The 21,014-nt window shown below is 57.1% G+C and overlaps 2 protein-coding genes across 2 annotated transcripts; one reads left to right on the top strand and one right to left on the bottom strand.

The window, feature by feature from the left end:
- Positions 1–1,263: 1,263 nt before the first annotated feature.
- Positions 1,264–10,087, bottom strand: SNUPN (snurportin 1). Its single transcript, XM_074549547.1, has 8 exons — positions 9,789–10,087; positions 9,486–9,642; positions 8,609–8,713; positions 8,414–8,510; positions 7,478–7,575; positions 7,131–7,208; positions 5,969–6,049; positions 1,264–2,315 (listed from the first exon to the last, which is right to left on the bottom strand). The coding sequence occupies exons 1-8, from the start codon at positions 9,938–9,940 to the stop codon at positions 1,998–2,000; spliced, it is 1,086 nt and encodes a 361-aa protein (XP_074405648.1). The 5' UTR covers positions 9,941–10,087; the 3' UTR covers positions 1,264–1,997.
- Positions 10,088–10,723: 636 nt separating this feature from the next.
- SNX33 (sorting nexin 33) lies at positions 10,724–15,974 on the top strand. The gene is made up of 2 exons (XM_074549545.1): positions 10,724–12,527; positions 14,452–15,974. The coding sequence occupies exons 1-2, from the start codon at positions 11,087–11,089 to the stop codon at positions 14,703–14,705; spliced, it is 1,695 nt and encodes a 564-aa protein (XP_074405646.1). The 5' UTR covers positions 10,724–11,086; the 3' UTR covers positions 14,706–15,974.
- Positions 15,975–21,014: the final 5,040 nt, after the last annotated feature.

Here is a 21,014-nt window from a genome sequence, read left to right as displayed (position 1 = left end):
AGGCCAAATTTCAGCCCCCGGTGGGGTGACCCCTCCAGCGGAGCTGCTGCCTGCTCCTGCTGGGAGTGGGATCGCACCCAGCACACAGAATAGTCACGGCACCAAACTGTGCTGGCTCCTGCGACTTCCGTTTGACACCCTCCCTCCAAAAACAGCCTCTCGTTCCCAACAGGAATTGTAACGCAAATATTTATTTCTGCAGCCCAGCTCATGCTTTTAAAAGGGAAACTATGAGGCATCATCTGGAGCCGGCGGGAAGCTGCAGTCGCTTCCCTCTTGCTCTCCTCCATCAGCGCACACAGCCCCTCTTCGGCTGTATTTCCTCTCCTTCCCTCCTGGAGGACCTTGGAAGGCTGCTGGAGGGCAGTAACCTGAGCTGCAGCTTTCTCTGCCCTAAGGGATGCACAAATCTTCCATCCAGATGCCCACCTCCGGGTTTAATTGCCTGATGGAAGGAAAACTGTGCTGACAGGAGGCTGGATGCTGCATCCTGCTCAGCGCTCTCCCCGCAGACGTCTGCCAGCCAGGGAGGCTGAAGGTGGGAACCTTTGAGGGACTGGGAGGCTAAGGCAGTCCAGGTGCTCATCCTCTTTCCCTGGGTCAGCTGCTTCACATGTTAAAAAAATAACACCGAAACTAGTAACTTAAGCAGCTGTTTGAAAGCGACAGCTCTAACACTGCGGGGCCAGGGTGCCACTTCCCTGGCGGGGAAGGGGAGGGAGGGAGGGCAGCCCCCTCCCACAGGCAGGCCGGTTCCTGCTGCCCGCTGCTATCATCAATAGCGCTGCACGGCCAGATGGTCGCACACAGCCCACACGCTTGGCACAGAAACCAGGCTCTTTCTGGGAAAAACGGGGGGTGCAAGGGCAGGATACAAGTGCACCCGCTATCTGCAGGTGGCCATCCCCACTCTCAGTATCTCCTCCAGGGGAATTTCCATAGAGAGCTGGGAGGAGAGTCCCCAACGCTGCCGTGAGCTTGGTATTTAATCTCCTTCCTTTTCATCCCTCTCTAGAAACCAACCTGGGGACAGTGAGAAACCCATTTCATCCCCCCAAAACCAGGGAGGGGAAGCAGCCGGTGCTTAAAAGGTGGGGTTGGGCTTGGGGATGAGAAAGACAGGACAAGAGATTGAAGTACCTCGATGTGCCGAGAATTCAACCCACACAAGCGTTTCCTCTGCTCCAGTCAGCACTGGAACCAATTTTTCAATCCCTATTTGGGAGGCACAGCACGCATCCACCCTTAGGTAGCAGGAAGACGCTCAAGAATTTGTCTTTCTGAGAAACCTTTTATTTGGCACGATCAATGGTAGCGTTTTTCAGAGAGAACCCATTCCTTCCTCCCCCCACTGGGGAGAAAAGCCTCGAGCAGAGAGAGGCTTCTGCCGTGCTCGCGCCGCACAAAGCCCTGCTCCAAGGCAGGTCCTGCAGCAACGCAGGGAAATTTAGATTTTCCCCAAGAACGCGTGGGTGTGGAAAGTCCAGCCTTTGCATTTACAGCAGATCACTGCAAACTTTTTGTTAGCAACAACTTTCATTGGAAAGGCCTCAGAAAACAGCTGGATCAAAGGCTGAGAAGCCCCAATTTCCAGGGCTGGGAAGGTGGGACTGCTGCAAGGGTCACAAGCAGCAGCTGCACCTCAGAGGTCCAAGCACTGTTCCTATGCTGGAGTTTTGCCAAGACTCTAACAGAAGCGGGGTCAGGAGCTGAACTGTATCCCTGCACTATGGGGACAGATAATTTCCCAACACACAACTGCTTTAGTGAAGAACCAGACTGTTAAGGCCTCACAGAAGTCCTGGCAAAGAGTATACAGGTATATAGTAACAACAGATACAAAATATCCAGCAGCACCTGGGGCAAGATATTCCCCTGTCATGCCCTTTAAACAAAGCCATCCTATCATTATTACCCTGCCCTCTCAGGAGCACGAGGCACAGTGAGGAGCAGGGAGTTTTTCCCTGCTCTCTGCCCAGCAGGGCTGTCCCAGCAGCTCAACTCTCCATCTGGCTCACTGCTCCATCCCGGCCCTCCGGAGACTTTTCTGGCTGAGGGGTGGACAAGTGTTCCAGCTCGTAGTGTCCGTTCCTCGTGGCTGCCTGGCCCTTTTCCCCCGCCAGCTTCTTGCTCCTCTTGCTCTCGATGATCTGCTGGAGCTGCCTCCCAGCGTAGTCGGGCTTGGCTGTGAGCTCAGTGGTGGGCACGGTGAGCCCCAGGATCTCAGGGACCATGTAGGGCCGCAGCCAGCCCACCAGCGGGGTGCTGCCCGGGGTGTAGTGGGTCTGCTTGTGGTAGAAGAGCAGCCCATCGACCTGCAGGCAGAGAGACAATGAATGAAAGGGCAGAGCTGACGCTCCTGCAGGTGAATGACCAGGCACCAGACAACAGCTCTGCTCTCTGTTTGCAGGCCAAAACCACCAGCTGGATCATTTTTCCTCAAGCAGTGCAATAAATAGCGGAAGGGAAAGGAGAAACCTGCAGAGCTGCTGCCCTGAAAGATCAGCGACTCCCAGATGGCTTTAAATTGTCAAAGGCAAATGAGTCCAGCTTGGTGTCGGCACAGAGCAATGTCCTCTGGATGCTTTCATCCCATTCTGCAGAAAAGCCAGAGAGTCTCTGAATAAGGCAGCCCACTTTACTGGATTAGGGCTATTTTAAATAATACATTTGGAAAGTAATTAGCCCGAGCGTGTGACGCCAAGGAGCCCCGATTCCTAACAGCTCTTTCAGCTGGCTTATGCCAAAAAAATTCTTAACGTTTCCCAGGAGAGAACTTCTCCTAGCAATCAGTGACAGTTAAGGGCACTCAGGACTTTAAAGGTTTAGGCCCTAACTCTTGTGCTACTATTTCCACACTCTGCAGTGCTGCAGCTGGCTGACGTTTTCCCCACTTCCCCACCGTGCTCAGGGATTCTCATCCCTCCTCTTCCCACGCTTCCCAGGGGTGTGCTCTGCAAGGCTGGATCCTGCTGTCAGGCTGACTAATGCTGGAGGTGGTGCTCCTCTTAGCTCAGCTTCACAAGCTCTTAAAAGGCCATTTGGCTATGAGGAAGAGTGGCTGAGTGGGCAGAAAAGGGGAGAACAAGAGCCCAGCTCAGGATGAACTGCTCCCAGACCCCTTCCTGATCCAACAGACTCCAGAACAGGAACACTGGCTGAGCACAAAGCAGCATATGTCCACTTCTGCTCCACAGATGCTAACCTCTGGCAGAGAGGGTAAAGCTTCTGGCACTATTCTGTCCATAATTTTCAGTCACTGCTAACATCTTGCAAAATAATCCCAGAAAAAGGGGGATTTCTGTGCTAGGAAAACATAAAACCAGAACAGTAAACATCATGATGAGCTTGTGCAACCCCTCTGGACATATGAAGTGAAAAGCTTTTCCCCCACCCTGCCTCCTGGCAAGAATCAGATTCTGCAGCACTCCAGTACATCCAGCCCATTCCTGTGGGTGCGTGGCACTCGATGAGCAACGGGGATTCTCTGGTACCCACAGGAATGTTTTGGTACAGAGCAGAGCCTGGAAGGCCTTCCAGACCACTCCAAATACCTTCCCCAAGCTGGAGAATTCAGCCTGGTGGAGAAGGTCAGGTTCCCTATATTTACTCCTATATTCCTTCCCATTTCCTTCATTTGTTGGCCAAGTCACCACAGTGACAGTGGCCACATCAGAACGAGGACTGATGCTGTCCCTGAAGGCCAGAACCTGAGGAGAGACTGGCCTGGCAGGATTTAACATTCCACAGCCATGCTTTCCAGATTTTAGGTGCCTAACAGTCCTCCCATTCCTAAGCATCAGGGTTTCTCAGAGGCTTTGGCTCCCCTGCCTTTGTGGAAAGTATGGTTTTACTCAGATCTGTGAGAGGGACCGTAGGTCTTAAGATCCACTCCAAAAACTACCTGAAATTCAGAGTCAGCCAACTGATCCAAAATCTACTGAATTCCAGGGAATAAGAGTCCAGTGAATAGAGTGGATCAGGCCCTAGCTGTGAGGTTACAGATTAACTCTGAAGAAGACCCAGATCTGAAAGGACTGATCTCCTCTGTGGCCACCACACACACAGGATCCCTATCAGCATCAAAAGATGCTGGGTCCACACCTAAGAACACCTCTGTTACCCTCCACCCATAGTCAGGACATATTTTGCCTCCTGCAAAGTTTACTCAGTTCTGTGCCCGTGGTAGAAGGTGTTTTTGGGGATTTTTGGGCTCCCTCTTGTGGCACACCACACAGACCCACAGCTCCCTTCTTCCTGGAAAAAGCACCACGGTTCCTGTGCTGTTGGGGCTGCTCTGAGCCAATGTACACCATGTTTTGCTTTTTGGGGTCACACCCTGATACAGCAGAGAGTTTGGGGGGGCAAATCAAAGCTGGATTACACAGCTGGAGCCTGTTCAGCTCCATCTCCTGCTCCAGAGTTTCGCAATGGCCTCCTTTGTAGCCCAGAAGTTTGCTGATCTGACTGCAGTGGGCAAATGCTGCAGCCTTTCCTCACGGGAGCAGATGCCTTAGGAGGGGATGAAGACTTTACTCAGGAAAGCCAGGAATGACTGTTTCTACAGAGGCACTTGGACCATTTATTATTGAGCAAGCCAGCTGAAAGAAAGCTGGGAAGGCTCTTCAATCCATGTTCAGAGCAGGGTCTGGCAAGACCAGCGAGGGGTTGGGACTTTCCAACTTGCTCTGATGACTGCCCTGGCTTTCACAAGCAGAAAGCAAAGTCATCCCTCACAGCCAAGTTAGTGCCCTTAATTTAAACCTACACCTATTTTAATGGCTAACTCAGGATGGGAGACCATGAGAGACACTGTCACATCAATGGGGCTTTTGCCTTCGTGGGACAAGGAATCTCTGTGGAAGCTGTTCCTGATGTAGGGCTGAGCTGGGCACTCCCAGGAACAGCTGCAGCCACTGGAGGAGGTTCTGGCTCACAGATGTTGTCACTGTCACTGGGTCGGAATGCCACTGCCTCCTCCATCCCCTTCCCTTGCAGTGACAATCAGCCAGGGCAGGCAAAAGCAGCCAGAGCTAATTCCACAAGGGGCTGAGACTCACTGCTCACAACCACACGGAACTGAGCTGGGTGGCACGTGGCTGTTCCTGTCCTGCCCTCCCACAAAGGTCAGAACAGCACAACAGCTGTGGCAGGGGAAGTTTAGAGTGCATATAGGAAATATTTTCCCCCAGGGGATGGTCAGGCACTGGAATAGGCTCCCCAGAGCAGCAGCCATTAGCCCCAAGCTTGCCGGAGCTCAGGGAGCCTTTGGACAAAACTTTCAGGCCCAGGATGGGATTCTTGGAGCTGTCCTGAGCAGGGCCAGAGCTGGAATTTGAGGCTACTAGCAGGTCCCTTTCCACTCAATATTGTATGATTCTACCTTTAAAGCTGACGAAGCAAGCACAGGTGTCCTGCTCAGTGATTTCTGTCACAGCCAATTGCCCCCAGCTCCAGTACACCTCAGGCACCCATCATGAACACCCAAACCCCCCAGAAACATTGGGATTTTACCACTAGCCTCCTCCTTCCTCCCCAGCTGCCTTGTTGGAAGCACTAACACCAAGGAAACGCACACAAGCCTACCCAGGGTAGTGGTCAGTACCAGTTTTGGTCCTAAAAAGGTCAGCTGTCCATCACACTGCAATGTGAACCTGAGGTGTGCTGCTGTGGAGGCAGCCTGAGTGTGCTCTCACCCCAAGAGGCTCTTTCAGACACAGCCAACTGCAGCAAGGGCAGCACAAACCCAGGGAGTGCCATGGTTTAACTCTTGCTCGTTTGTGTGGTTGAGTGAGTGTGTGACAAGGCAACAGATCAAACATGGGCACAGAGGCATCCACCTCACACACAGCAAACAGCAACTGGGCAAGCTCTCTGCAGCCTCAGGAGAGCAAATTCCCAAGGAGAGGGGATGCACCTCTCTCCCAGGACTGTCAGAGAGTCCAGGCCCCCACCTGAGTGTTCTCACCTCAAAGGGAAAGTCTGTAGCCAGCAGCTCACACAGGCTGTCCGAGGAGCAGGGGAAGTTCTGCAGGCCCACAAATTTGTACTGGAAGAGTAAGAGAGGGTTAAAAGACAAAATTCCCTGATCTACACGTGAACAAGTTCCTGAATCCAGCACTGGTGTGTAGGCAGCTAAAGAGGAAGGATTCCTCTGGTGCAGGACGTGGCATAAGAGGGAAAGGGTGAGGAACAGCTCCCACATTCCTGATACCTTTTTTCCCAAGCACCTAAGACTGCAGGAAGGACTTTTCAGGAGACCTGACCCAGAGATGCTCCTCTAACCAAAATAGAAAATGATGACCTCCGGGCAGGATGCAAAGCAGACAGATGTCTGCTCCAGGCTGCTGCCTCAGCCAAGCCAATCTTTCCACCCAGGAAATGAAAGCTGAAACGACCTCCTCTCCATTAGGTAGTTATCTTCTGGATATTCCTGTTGGGAGTCAGGACAGGATGTTCTCTGAACACAGACACCCTCACTGCAGTCAGCCCCATTTATCACTGAGATGCTCAGCTCACAGGAGCTGTTCTGCTTGGCCATGTTTGAGCAGACAAATCTCTCATGTCTGCACCCAAAATTCATGTTCCAAGCTGCTGTGGACTCTAGGTCTGACCCTCATGTGTAAGCCTTCAAAGGAAGACTTTTTATTCTGGCTCAGCAGGGACTCTGGGTGGCAAGCCAGCATTCATCCTGACAACTTCAATGATCAGTTTAAACAGAGGGAAGGCTTAAAGCTTTACAAACCCACAAGACTGCCAGAATAAACCCCATTGTAGTCAGGCTGCCAACCAACACTGCTCCTGAAGAAACCACACTGGCTTTCCATTCCATTACAAGGGAAAGCTAAAAACAGCATGGAAGTTAGCTGATACCCTGCAGTGTGATCTCCCTCAGCACTTTGGATGGGGGGGAAAAAACCCCACTAAACTCATTAACAATATGCAGTGGTTCTATTTACATCCTGACCACGGCATCCCATTTCATCAGATCTACACTTTGAAGCCTGATCTGTGAGGGGAAAGGAAAAAAAGGGAAAAAAAGCTTCCACTTGAGAAAGAAACTGCTGAAGCCTGCTGAACAGGAGAGCTTACACCCCCCCCAGCCTCCTCCTCAGTACAAAAGGACTTACTGGATTAATCCTGCTTTTCTCTCCCAGCCCTTCCTCCTCTTGGAGTTTTGAGGAGAGCCAGAAGAATCTGAAGTCAGTCTGTGAAAGGAGGCAGAGTCAGTGACCATTCACCATTCACCACACATCACCTGGCTGTGTCTGCTGAGCACCTTTGTTCCTCTGCCCTCACCTGGGAGATTTACAAATATCCGCAGAAACAGCACCCCAAACCCTGCTGCTCCCCCCCAACGCTTATCCAGCAGCTCTAAAGCTGTGCTTAGGAGAAATTTCTGCCTTTTGCAGAGTGAGCTTCACACAGTGCTGGAGCAAAGCAGCTCAGGGAACAGCAAGGAGGGCAGGGTCAGTACCTGGCAGTCATAAACAGGGTGTCCTCTCCAGCACATCACATCCAGGATGTAGTAGGTCTGCTTGGCCTCGTTGTAGATGCAGTCCAGGATGCTGTACACTGCACACACAAACACAGGGAGGTCCACACCTGCTCCTGGCACTGCCCAAGCCAGCTGGCAAATCCAGGTCCCAGCTCTCTGACATTAATCCTGCCCTGATGTGGGACTGTGGGATCCCCTCCTGCTAACACAAACTGCAGCCACAAAAAGCCTTGAGCTTCAAGATCCCACAAGGCTGCAAATCAGAGGCACAAGCAAGGGCATGTTTCAGAAAATGGCATTTGCCAGACAATAAGTCTCTCTTTTTGGAACAAAAAAATAGAATTCCAAGACATATTGAGGAAGATGACACCATACAAAGGTGTCTGTCAGAGGATAGAGAGAATGTCAAGGTTTAAGAGTGTCAGTCAAACAGGAAGTTTATTAAAAGATGTGGCAGGACATGAGGCAATGGTTTAAATTGGAAAAAGGCAATTTCAGATTAGATGTTAGGAAGAAATTCTTTCCTGTGAAGGCGCTGAGTGCCTGGCACAGGTTGCCCAGAGCAGGTGTGGCTGCCCCATCCCTGGAAGTGTCCAAGGCCAGGTTGGACAGGGTCTGGAGCACCCTGTTTTAGAGGAAAGCTCCCTGTCCTTGGCAGGGCAATGGAACAAGATGAGCTTTAAGGTCTCTTCCAACCCAAACCATTCAGGGATTCTATGTGCTTATAAAGGCATCTGGTACTGCTCCCATCTAGTTATCTCCAGAGATACAGAAACTGGCCTAAAGCTGACCACCCCTAGCACAAAAAAAGGGGCACAGCTGTGGAACCTGGAGGAGTAGCACTGGGTCTGTGAGCACACACAAACTCCCAGGCAGTTCCCCTCTCTCCATCCCAGACCCTCCTCACCCCTGTACCTTTGTCACCAGCTGAGTTGTGCCGGTTTCCCCCTGGCAGCAGGGATGGGAACCTGTTGACACAGAAGCCACTCTTGGTGTAAGCTGCTGTTGTGCCCTGTGAGGAAAAAAGGAGAGAAAAAAACCCAGTCAAGCCAGTTTTGTATTGGCTGTGAACGGGTAGACATCCTTCAGCAGCTGTGGAAGCCCACTTACCCTGGAGGCCACGACAAGAGCCCTTTTCCCGACGGGACACACCACCACAACCCAGTCCTGCTCCAGATCTGAGGGCACATCCACCAGCCACTCCGACAGCATCAGCTGCAGGGAGCCCAGGGAGAAGAACCAGTCAGTAACAGCTCTCCTCAAGCTATGGACAACAAACAGCTCAAGGGTAAAGCAAGGAGGCTTTGGCTTTGCTTTGACACTGGGTGTTTTAAGGGCAGCTGGCACTGCTTGTCACCCCCCAAAGGGCTCCTTCCCTCCCCTCTAATGAAGTCCAACCTGCCCAACACATTCTTCCCCAAGCCTTCCTCTTGCTTCCCAGCTGCTGACTGAGCTTCAGACCACAGCACAGGGCTCACACTGGGCACCCCACACCTTGGGGTTTAAAAACACAGCAGGGCTTAGAGATTCCAAAATGTCAGGAGTAAAGAGCCTGGACAAGCTGACCCTTTCAGAGGTTGCCTAAGTGGCTGTGTGTTATCTAGAACCAATACAGCACCCTGGCTGATAAAACCCAGCTGAGTTTGCCCTTTTTTTCCTTTCCAAACACAGGGAAACAGAAGTCTTTAGCTGAATACTGCCTAACAGGGTACTCATGCTGCTGGCTGAGCTGAAATCTCCTAAAGTGGGGAACACAGTGATGCAGAATTAATGGCTGGAATCACTGACCTTCGAGACCTTTTAAACCTAAGCGATTCTAAAGCACATCCCATCTCCACGTGTTTTGGAGGTGAACTAAGCACAATTTCTTTGCGAGCACCAAGCCGAGCAGGACACACTCCTCTGAGCCCCCAAATGGCCATCACCGTGGCCTCAAAGCACCCCACATCCCTGCCCCACGGCCACGGGGACACAGCTGGCTGCTCACCTGATTGGCGTAGCGCTTGGGCAGCTTTTTACCAGCATCCACATCCATCGCCTCTTCCTCCGCATCTTCCCCTTCCTTGTCTTCGTCCTCGCTCTCCACCCCTGCCCAGTCGTCCTCCGCCAGTCTCCTGGCATGGTTCACGTAGTCTAGCCGCCTCCTGGGGTCGAGCAAACAACCCGCGGGGTGTGAGGTCCCGCACGGCACACGCGGCCCGGCCCGCTCCCCTCAGGCGGCTCCGAGCCGGCCCAGCGCGCCCCGCGCTCCCCTCCCGGCGGCTCCCATCCCGCCCGCCGCCGCGCTCACTCTCTCTGGATGCGGAGGAGGCGCTGCCGGCGCTCGGCCTGCCCGGGGCCGCCGCGGGGTTTGTAGGCGGCCAGGCGGGGGTGCGGCGCGGCCGGGCTGCAGGGCCCCGCCAGCCCCACGCCCGCCGCCAGCGCCGCGCTCAGCTCCTCCATGGCAACCCCGCGGCCCGCCCGCCGCGCTTCCGCCCGCGCCGCCCGCAGCGCCCCCGCCTGGCGCGGAGGCCCCGCGCCCCCCTCAGCCCGCTCGCCCCGTGCCTCAGTTTCCCCCGCGCCCGGGCACCGGCACGGGGCGCTGCGGGCTGGGACCGGGCACGGGCGAGGGACACGACCCGGCGGGGACGCGGGAGCAGCCGCAGCCCCCGCGGGCGGGGAGTCGTGCCCCCGGGACCGGCTGCCTGCAGAGGGCAGCGTACGTCTGGCCGGGCCGGGCCGGGCCGCTCCCCGCCGCGAACCGGGCGGCGGAGCGGGGAGCGCTGCCCTGCGTCACGGGAGGCTGGCGGCCGGCTCCGCCACCCCTTCGGCAACGGGAGCGGCCCCGGCGCTGCCCCGTCATAGCCGGTGGCGGCAGGAGCGGCCCCGACACCGACACGGGCACCACCGCCGGCGCCGCCTCCGTCCTGCGTGAGATTTACGGATTTCAGGGAAAAACCAGACCCCACCAACCATCGGGAAAGTCGGCCCGGAAAGGAATTGCAAAATCCCGGGATCACCGGGAGGTTGGGCAGGGTTCGGGGTCGTGCCCGGCGCTCTCCCAGCGCCCACCGACGGGAAATTTAGGGTGTTATACCCACAGGAACCCCAAGAAAAATCGCTTTGGATTTATTTCCTCGTTGGCAGCCGGGGGTTTTCCTCCCGGAGAGTGAGAGCTCGGGATCAGCCTCCCAGGGAGATAAACCCTGCGCGGACATGGCAGAGCCCGGCTCTCGGGCCGGCCGGGATCCGCATCCCGGAGCAGCCACGGGAACGCCGCTCGCGTGACTGGGGATCTTGTTTTTATCCAGGGAATGCCGTTTTTAAACGGGGAATGTTCTTTTTAACCGGGGCGGCGGGATCGCGGGGGGTCACTTGGACATAGGGACATTGGCGTCACCTCGTAAGGGATTTCTTCTCCACCTTTTTTTTAAATTTTTTTTTATTATTATTATTTTCCTGGGAAAGCGGCCAAGCCATTTCCCACAGCGCGTGGTGGTGATCCCGGAGCCGCGCTAGCCCGCGGTATTGCCGGGATCGGGGGGGTGTTTTGGCCGGGGGGGTTGCGTTCCTCTGGCTCCCCCCCCTCTTCCCGAGCCGGGACCGGCCATGGCGTTGAAAGCCAGAGCGCTTTACAACTTCCAGAGCGAAAACAAAGAGGAAATCAGCATCCAGGAGAACGAGGAGCTCGTCATCTTCAGCGAGAACTCCCTGGACGGGTGGTTACAGGGCCAAAACAGCCGTGGGGAGACCGGCCTCTTCCCCGCTTCCTACGTCGAGATCCTCCGCTCCCGCTCGGGCTCCAACTACACGGACTATTCCAGCAGCCCGGCCGGCTCCCCCGGGCACGATTCCTCCTTGTACTCGGCATCCCCCAACCCCGGCATCTCCTACCAGGGCAGTTTTGAGGACGATGATGATGACGATTGGGATGACTGGGACGACGCGTGCACGGTGGTGGAGGAGCCGCGGAGTGCGCCGGGCACCAACGGGCACCCCTCGCCCAGCCTGCCGTGCCCGGCGGCCTATGGGCACCACCAGCACACTGGCTACCGGCCCAAGCCGGCCCTGGAGAGGCAGGACAGCATGGGCTCCTCCAAGAGGGGCAGCGTGGTGGGCAGAAACCTCAACCGCTTCTCCTGCTTCGTCCGCTCCGGGGTGGAAGCCTTCATCCTGGGCGATGTGCCCCTGATGTCCAAGATCGCCGAGACCTACTGCATCGAGATGGGCTCCAGAGGCCCACAGTGGAGGGCCAACCCCCACCCGTTCATCTGCTCCGTGGAGGACCCCACCAAGCAAACGAAGTTCAAGGGCATCAAGAGCTACATCTCCTACAAGCTGACGCCCAGCAACTTCAACTCTCCCGTGTACCGGCGCTACAAGCACTTCGACTGGCTCTACAACCGCCTGCTGCACAAGTTCACGGTGATCTCGGTGCCGCACCTGCCCGAGAAGCAGGCCACCGGCCGCTTCGAGGAGGACTTCATCGAGAAGCGCAAGCGGCGGCTGATCCTCTGGATGGAGCACATGACCAGCCACCCCGTCCTCTCCCAGTACGAGGGCTTCCAGCACTTCCTCTGCTGCCGTGACGAGAAGCAGTGGAAGCTGGGCAAACGCCGGGCGGAGAAGGACGAGATGGTGGGCGCCAGCTTCCTCCTCACCATCCAGATTCCCACCGAGCACCAGGACCTGCAGGATGTGGAGGACCGCGTGGACGCCTTCAAGGCCTTCAGCAAGAAGATGGATGACAGCGTCCTGCAGCTGACCAACGTGGCGTCGGAGCTGGTGCGCAAGCACGTGGGGGGCTTCCGGAAGGAGTTCCAGAAGCTGGGCAACGCCTTCCAGGCCATCAGCCACTCCTTCCACATGGACCCTCCCTACAGCTTGGATGCCCTCAACAATGCCATCTCCCACACGGGCAAGACATACGAGACTGTGGGGGAGATGTTTGCTGAGCAGCCCAAGAATGACCTGTTCCTCATGCTGGACACTCTCTCCTTGTACCAAGGGCTCCTCTCCAACTTCCCGGACATCATCCACCTGCAGAAAGGTAAGGGGGCATTCTTCTCCCCAGGAATGGCCCCTTGTGAGTGGGAATGGTGCTGCAAGTGGGATGGGGATGCAATGAGGAAATCCTTTGTTGGGCCTTGAAGGGAATGGGGAATAAGGATGGGAATGGGGATGGGAACCACTGCCTATGCCTCTTAGGGGCGCGGTGTGGTCCCTGCTGGCACAGCCCTCCAGTCAGCCCAGCCTGGCAGAGTCTGCTAGGGCTGTTGGGTCCAGAGTCTGCCCCAGTGATCCCGTGGACTCTGTAACTGCTGCTGGTGCTACCCAAAGCACTGCCAGGGGTCATCAGCATGGATGTCACTTCCCCCACATCGTGAGCAGGAGCCAGCACTGCTGCTGTTATGTCTGAGGTGACCTGCCCTGCACCTCTTGTGCATCCCCACCCACTGCTACTTGTCCCTCCTCATCCTCCCTTCCTGCCAAGGCAGAGAATGGGTGGCCAGCAGGAATACCAGAGCTTGCTCCCCCAGGGCTGGGATATGGCTGGACATGGCCTTGGGTTGGTCAGAGTGCCCGAGGGGACAGGGCAGTGGGATAGGGGACACACCAAACCTCTGGGAACAACCTGGGTTGTACTTTTCAGGAGTATATCTCTGCACCTCCAAGCCCAGCAGGAGGGATGCACCCCCAGGGCATCAGTAGTCCCCCATGTCCCGTTTGTCCTGGTTCCCTGGATTTGGTGGGATCAGAGGGAGGGAGGAGTGTCAGCTGTTCTCTCCCTGGGGCAGGCAGCAGGCAGGCAGGGCTCGGTGTCCCTTTGCACCCAGGCAGCCAGCGCTGTGGGTGTGGGGCCAAAGTCCACACACACTCCTCCCCGCCCAGCTGCCCGCAGCAGGGAGGGGACACCCACACCAGTGTCCCCAGAGTGTGCAGGACAGGTTTTGCCCAGGGTGAAGCCAGGGCTGATGGGTCCAACATGCAGGGATGTCTGTGCATCACTCGGCATCCCTGGGGGAGGCTGGGAAGGCAAAGGGCACAGGGAGGATTCAGTCCTGCCCGGGCAGCTTCCCTGCCTTTCCTCTGAGTGTTGTTTACCCATGGAGAGGGGCTGGATCCCGTCCGGAAGCGAGGCCGCGTGGGCAGAGCGGAAGGCAGGATTTGGCCTCCAAACTTTGCTTCTTCCTCCTCCTCCTCCTCCTCCCCTCTGGGAGCAGGGCTGGCGCAGCGGGAGCGCTGTAACCCCGGGTCTGGTGCTCCCGGCAAGGGGCAGGGAGAAGGGAAGAGAGCCCAGAGCGGGCCAGATCCTGTTTTTAGTTTTTTAGCCTCTGTGCTAATGAGGGGGAGGAATGCAGGGCTGGAGCCAGGCAGGATTCTTTCGAAACCGAGCTGTAAAAAAACATGGAAGGAGAGGGAAAAACTGGTGTCAGAGCATCAGCTGCCTCTGGGAGTGGGAGATGCTTTCCCAGCTGAGCTCCAGACAGCACCACGTGCCCTTGCCACATCCTGGTTCACTGTTTCCTTGGGCTGGGGTCTCCCAGGGCTGCTCCTGACCCCTGTTCATGGAATGGCATGGAATATTTGGAGAGCAGGCTTGGCTGGGGTGCTTCACTGTGCTAACACTGCCCCACATCAGCTTTGCACCCCAAGCCTTGAGTCACACACAGCACTCAGGAGCCCAGAGCCCCAAAACCAGCTATACATGAGGCTGACTGCCCAGGATGGAAAAGGAGCTGGGGATGCCAGAGTCAAGAGGGAAAAAGAGGGAAAATGCTCCTGGTCTTTGCCTGCCAGGAGGAGAGGGAAGGGTTTGATGGGCAGGGGGAGATGCAGGCAGCTCCCTCCCTGCCATGGGGCAGGTCTGTGCCTCTCCTTTGGGGCCAGGGCTCTCCATGGGCTCAAGCAGGGCTGTCCAGGGAGGGGCCCAAGGGTCACACACATCCCCTGACGATGTCCTGCCCCGGCAGGCGCCTTTGCCAAGGTGAAGGAGAGCCAGCGGATGAGCGACGAGGGCAGGATGGACCAGGAGGAGGCGGACGGGATCCGCAAGCGCTGCCGCGTGGTGGGCTTCGCCCTGCAGGCCGAGATGAACCACTTCCACGAGCGCCGCGTGGCCGACTTCAAGAGGATGATGCAGTCCTACCTGAGGCAGCAGATCGTCTTCTACCAGCGCGTCAGCCAGCAGCTGGAGAAGACGCTGCGCATGTACGACAACCTCTAACCCCAATCCTGCCCTGCTGCAGCCCCCGGGGCTCCTCGCACGGGCTGGAACTCACCACGCTAGTGACCAAATGACTCTGGGCTGCTCCCCCTTCCCGCGCTGGCAGGGAAGGGCTCGCCCGCGGGCTGGCCGTGCCACCTCTTCCTTTCTTTCCATGGGGACCTCCCACCCTGCCACGGGTCTGGCAGGAGCATGAGGGGATCACTAGAGGGACAGGTGGGGAGGTAACGGTGCTGGGGTGTCTGCCCAGTGATTTTTAGCTTTCTGAAACCCACTCTCCTGGAGCAGGGGTGGGTGCATCCCAGCCCGCTGGGAGGAGAAATCCAAGCGGTCGACATTTTGCACACTAAAAGCTTTTCTGATGGAAAAAAAAAAAAGAGAGGATAAGAGATCTTTATTTGGAAGAGATTTTTTTTGTTTGTTTGTCACAAGATGTTTTCAATATTTTCCATTTTTCTGCAGCATTTTTACTGATCAGTTTTTAACTAGATGCACAGAGGCAAAGAGAAATCTCTTTCTCAAGTATGGCTGCTGACTGGGAAAAGGGATAAAAAAGGAAAAAAAGGGAAAAAAATAGCCCCACAGCCTTTTCAATAAAATCATTGGTAGAAAAAACACCCACCTCCTTCCCAGAGATGTCTGTGGAAAATAGAGCTGCTCCAGGATCCTGGGGAAGGTTCTGCCTGAGCATCCCCTGGCTTCCAGCCAGCTCTAAACATCCCCGTGCTGTGGGGGGAATGACCCTAGGAGGGGTTCCCACAGCAACCCCCCTCGTGCTCTCTAAAGAGCCCCCCAAGGGGCAGATCCTGCCCCGCTCTGCCCTGGCTGGGACAGTGTGCTGCTGCCTGGAGACAGCAGGGCTGGCACGGGGGCCTTGTTTTTGAAGGGAAATGGCTGGGATAAATCACAGCAAGGAAAGTTAGGGCCGCCTTGGCCTGGCTCCAAGGATAAAATTAGCCCCGGCATGCAGGCCAGCGGGGTATTGTTAAACTAACAGCGACGCTGGGAATGCTGCGGGCTGTGCTCCATCCTCCCGAGCCCTCCCTCGCCCCAGGCTGCAGGACGAGCACTCTGAGGTACAGCCCTGCTCACAGCCTCCATCCAGGCAGGACGTGCTTCCTCCTGCACCCCACAGCCAGGGCAGGCCCCTTCACCGTGGCCCCATCCCACACCAGTCCCATCCTAGCCCAGCCTCATCCCACCCTCTCCACATCCTGCCTTGGCTCCATTCTGCCCCATTCCCAGCTTGCTCTGGTACCATCCCACCCTAACCCAATCCCATCCCAATCCCATCCCATCCCATCCCATCCCATCCCATCCCATCCCATCCCATCCCATCCCATCCCATCCCATCCCTGTTCTAGCCTGGCCACATCCTAGCCTGGCCCTGTTCCACTCTAGTCCCATCCCAGACAGGCTGCATCCTTACCTGACACCATCCCACTCCATTTCCATCCCAGTCCCATCCCACTCTGGCCCCATCCTATGCCAACCCCATCCTACTTCAATTCCATCCTACCCTGGCTGTCTTCCACCTTGGCCCTGTCCCAGTCTGGTCCCATCCTGCCCCAGCCCCATCCCACCCCATCCTCTTCCTCACCTGACCGGATCCTTCCTTGGCACCGTCTCACCCCATTCCCTCCTCACCCCAGCCCCATCCCAGCTCAGCAGCCGTGGGAATGGTGTCTGACCCTGTGCTAATCCTGCAGGAGTGACGTGTCCCCAGCCCTGCTGGCCCTGCTCTGGGTGACCACGGTGGCCTCGGCCCCACGCTGAGGCCACAATGTGTCCCTTCCCCCAGCCCTGCTCCCTCTGGAGCACAATGGGCACTGGGGCTGAGCCTGCCACCGCCATCCCCGGGCTGGCAGCCAGCCTCTGGCACTGCAGGCAGCCTCCAGGGCTGAGCCAACATCCCAGCTCCCCTGGACTGCCTGGGCAAGGGCCTCGTGGGAGCTCAGTCCCTGGGATGTCCTGAAGCTGGGCTATGCAGCTGGAGGAGGGAGGTGTCCCAGCACCCCAGGAGTTCATCCTCTGCTCTGGTGTCCTGGCATGGGGACAGGGATGGGATAAGGTCCCTGTGGGCTGCATGCACCCCTTTGGAAGGCTGTGCCTCAGTTTCCCCAAAGGTGCTCTCTGTGGTCCTTCAGCATCCACAAAGATCTCCCTGCTCCACCATCCACCCCCTCTGTACCCTCATGTCTGGGTCACACTCCCAGGACACAGCAAATCCATTGGCTAGAACCTGTATTCCATTAGCATTCCTGCCTTTTCCCACCTGGCAGTAGGCAGCTGGGCCTTCACTGCCCATGGTGGGCATTTCAGAGTCTGCCTTGGCCAGATGGGGGGGTTGAGCATCCTGCTGCTGCCCCCCACACCTCCGACAGCATCCTGCAAACGTGCCCAGGGTTGGATGATAGACCCAGCCCTGAGCATTTTGGTGGCTGTCCCAGGTGCAGGATGGTGGTGGGGAGGAGTCTGGGGCTGTGCACAGTGCTTCACATGTCCCAGCAGTGTCTGTCACTGCCTCTGTTATCTGTGACACAGGCAATTCCCTGCTCCCTCAAGAGAAAAAAAACCAGGGCATGGAGGGCTGAGAGGAAGCACCGGGGACACGGAGCAGATCCGTTTCCCCCTCCCACTTCCCAAGGCAGCTCCTGCATGGGAAATCCAAGGCTGAGGCCCTGTGTGAGTCCCATCAGTGCTGACAGCAGGGCTGGGAGGTGGCAGCAGCGGTGGTGGCTGGGGCATCCTGCCTGGAGAGCACTGCAGCCAGCCCCAGAGCCCGTGCCTGCCTCCCTTCCTGTGTGAGGCTTCCCGGAGCTCCTGTCTTGCTGCTTCTCTTTGGGCTCTCTCCACCACGGGAAGAAAGCCTGGCATCCTCGTTCTGAGCTCTGGGAGCCCAGGGTTTGTGCGTGGGCCAGGCTATCAGGCTGTGGGACCTCCTGTGTTTGTATCCCGAGCCCAGCAAGATGCTCCAGGGTGGGCAGGATCAGCCAAACAGCTGGAGGGCAGAGGATGGGAACCCTGGGGGCAAGCAGAGCTGCTGATCAGAGCGCTGTCAGCCACACGGATCCACCCAGCAGGGCTCAAAGATTCGGGATCAGCCGCCAAAGGAGCGCGGTGACCCAACCCAGCTCCTCCCAGCGAGGGGAGCGCAGGGTGCAGCAGCTGCTGGGGCGGGCAGGACGGGGCTTGCTGTGCACACCGCGCTGCCAGGGGCTGGAGAGGCACCGCCACCAACGGGGAGCGGGGAGCACCCCCGGGGGAGCGGGGAGAAGCCCTGCCTGCCCGTCAGGGTCAGCAGCACAGCCCTGCCTGCCCGTTAGGGTCACCAGCAGCTCGGGCATGGAGCCAAGTGGAGTTTCAGTGCCACCCCCACCGTGCCACCCCTCCCGCCCAGAGGAGTGATTCCGGGCGGATGCAGGTGGGTGGACACAGGCGTGGATCAGGGCAGAGGGAGACAGCTCATTCTGCCAGCTCCAATCTTTTAATTGCTGTGCTTCTCAAATATTTCCGAAGCATGACCCTGAGTTGGCTCCTCCAGGCAAATATACAAGCAGCAGCTGGTTGCCTTGAGCACCCCTGTATTCTCTTGGCTGTGGATATAATAAAGCTCCCTCCTGCTCCCAGCCCAGAGAAATTATGGTGGATCAGTGGTGTCTGTTTTAGGGAATAAGCTGGAAGCCAGCTCTAATGGGAGTGTGACCCAAGCCAGCTCCTCCCATGAGTGTGAACCTCAGGTTCCCCCTGCTAGGCACAGGCAGGTCAGGTGAGGTCAGACCCTGTCCCAGCCCTCTGTGCCAGCCTGGATTCCCTCTCTGCAGTCCTGGGAAGGTGCTGGGCATGGGGAGCTCAGTCCTGCACTGCCACGGAGCTGTGTCTCCGGGTGTGTTGTTTGTGCAGGAGGGGTGGGGAGCCCAGGCTCTGGGCTGTGGTTATCCCTCCGTCATTGTCTGTCTGCCTTGCAGTTGCTGGGTGTGGAAACAGAGGTCAGGCTCAATTTGTCTGAAATTTAAATCGCAGCTGGCCTGGGGAGCCATGGCAGGCACGGGGATGCTTTCTGGTGGCTGGGTGCTCATTCCCTGGGAGCTGGGGATCTCCTGCGGCCCTGCAGTGTAAATCCGTGTGCTTTATCTCCCGTGGGCAGGTGGTGGGACAGATGCCAGGCTCCCGGGGCCAGCAGCGGCCCTGTGTGCGTTTGTTTGAGGTGCTCCCAGGGTGACGTTCCAGCTCTTCCCGCGGGCTCCATCCCGCCGCGCCGGGCTCGCTGCCAGCCGAGCCTGTTCTGCCGGCTGTGGGCACGGCTGGCCCCGATCAGACAGGCACGTAGCAGGGAGGGAGGGCTCCGGCATCCCGGGGCACTGGGCTTGGCCTGGAGCCCACTGGAGGTACTGAGCCCTGTCACACCAGGCAGCTGTCAGCTCGGCCCTGGCTCTGAGCTTTCCTCATCAAACAGCTCCCAGGAGGACCTGACCCCTCCTCACCTGCCTTAGTGTCCTCCTGCCCTCCCAGGAGACTGCTCCTCATCACCTGCCATCAGCCCCGTCCCCTTGAGGGCACCTGGGATGCTGCTCCTGGCTCCTGGTGAAATCCAGAGCATCTCCTGGGCTGCTGAGAGCTGCCAGGGAGGTTTTGGGATTGGGACAGGGAGGCTGGTGCCCTGGGACCATGCCTCTCCAAACACAGAGTGAGGTTGTTGTGAGCTCAGGGGGCTCCTGTGCTCACTCCCTGAAGTGTGTACAATGCTGTCCCAAGGTCCTGCAGCTGCTGTGGTCCAGAGCAGTAGGGATTTTGGAGGAACATGATGCTTCCCTGTGTCCCAGTCTCCTGAAGTCAGGCTAGGAATGGAGTCCCACCTTTGTTGAACCCCTGCATTTGCATGTCTAAAGCTCCCCGGAGGGGTTTCAAAGCCAAAGGATCCATCCTGCCCGGGTGAATTCTTTGTTTGCATTTGAATAGGTGCCTGGAAACTGGTTCAGTCACCCGAGCTGCTGCGAGCTGCGACAGCCTCCCCTCCTGCTCTGTGTCCATCCCTACCTGTGAGCCCCAGTGCCTCCAGCTCCTGCTGAAACCTGACCTGAGACCAGCTGCTGGTATTACTCACCCAGCAGAGGTGTTGGACCCAGCCTGTCACAGGTGGGATGGCCCTGGGGTTATGGTCGCCTTCCTTCTTCCCAAGATGCTCTCCCAGGACTCTGGGGACAGGCTGGGAGCACCGGGGGTGTTCACCTGGAGAGGAGAAGGCTCCAGGGAGATCTTAGAGCCCTTCCAAAGGCCAAAACGGGCTCCAGGGGACCTGGAGAGGGACTTTGGACAAGGGCCTGGAGTGACAGGACAGGGGGTGAATGGCTTTCCACTGCAGAGGGCAGGGATAGATGGAATATTGGGAAGAAGTTGTTCCCTGTCAGGGTGCTGAGCTCTGGCACAGGGTGCCCAGAGAAGCTGTGGCTGCCCCATCCCTGGAAGTGTTCAGGCCAGGTTAAATGAGGCTTGGAGCAACCTGGGAGAGTGGAAGGTGTCTCTGCCCATGGAAGGAGGGTGGAACAAGATGACCTTTAAGGCCTCTTCCAACCCAAACCATGCCATGATCTTCCCTGAACCTCTGCCAGCTTTATAGCCAGCTTGGCAGGGAAGGGCCTGGCCAGGAAACTTCTGAGATTGATTGGGCTGTGGGTTGTGTTTCATGTCCAGACAGGAGCCCTCCTGGGCCCTCAGCCCTTCCTCAGGTGGTGGGGTGGCAGCACAGAAGCTGCATCTATCCTGCAAACCTGGAATAACCCAATCCTTCAGTTCTGAGGATTTAAACTCTGCCAGCAGAGCTTGGCCCTGGAGAGCTGCTGTCCTTTTTCCAGGTTACTGCCTGTCCTCCCCTGACCTCAGGAAGGGGATGTTTCCCAGCAGCAGGAATACAACCACAAGCCTTAAAAATAACCTGGTTTGCTTTCAGTGTTCCTTACAAAATAGGCCACGTTCCTTCTGTTTAATCCCTGGGCAGGAGGCGAGAATTGCTGGGAAGGAAAACACAGCCCTTGGTGGATGGAGGTGGATGCAGCCCCCATCCCTCACTGTGGGGATGGATATAGTGAAGAGAATGAAAATGTGTGTTTGAATGAGACAGGGAGGTGCAGAGCTGTGATCTGGAGTCAATGGCAGAGGTTGTCCCAGCCCAGAGCAGAGCAGCACAGCCCTGGCAATCCCCCAGTGATGGCATGGGCAGCACGGTCACCCTGACCCTGTTTCACACAGGGGAGAGGGTGCAATTTGCCTCTGAGCAGAAGGAAACCTCGTTTTTCCCTCCTGATGAGGCAG

Source organism: Zonotrichia albicollis, chromosome 11 (assembly GCF_047830755.1).
Source record: "Zonotrichia albicollis isolate bZonAlb1 chromosome 11, bZonAlb1.hap1, whole genome shotgun sequence".
Classification (NCBI taxonomy): Eukaryota; Metazoa; Chordata; class Aves; order Passeriformes; family Passerellidae; genus Zonotrichia; species Zonotrichia albicollis.
Note: the sequence above shows the minus strand (reverse complement) of the source record. Positions and strands in the feature narration are given on the sequence as shown.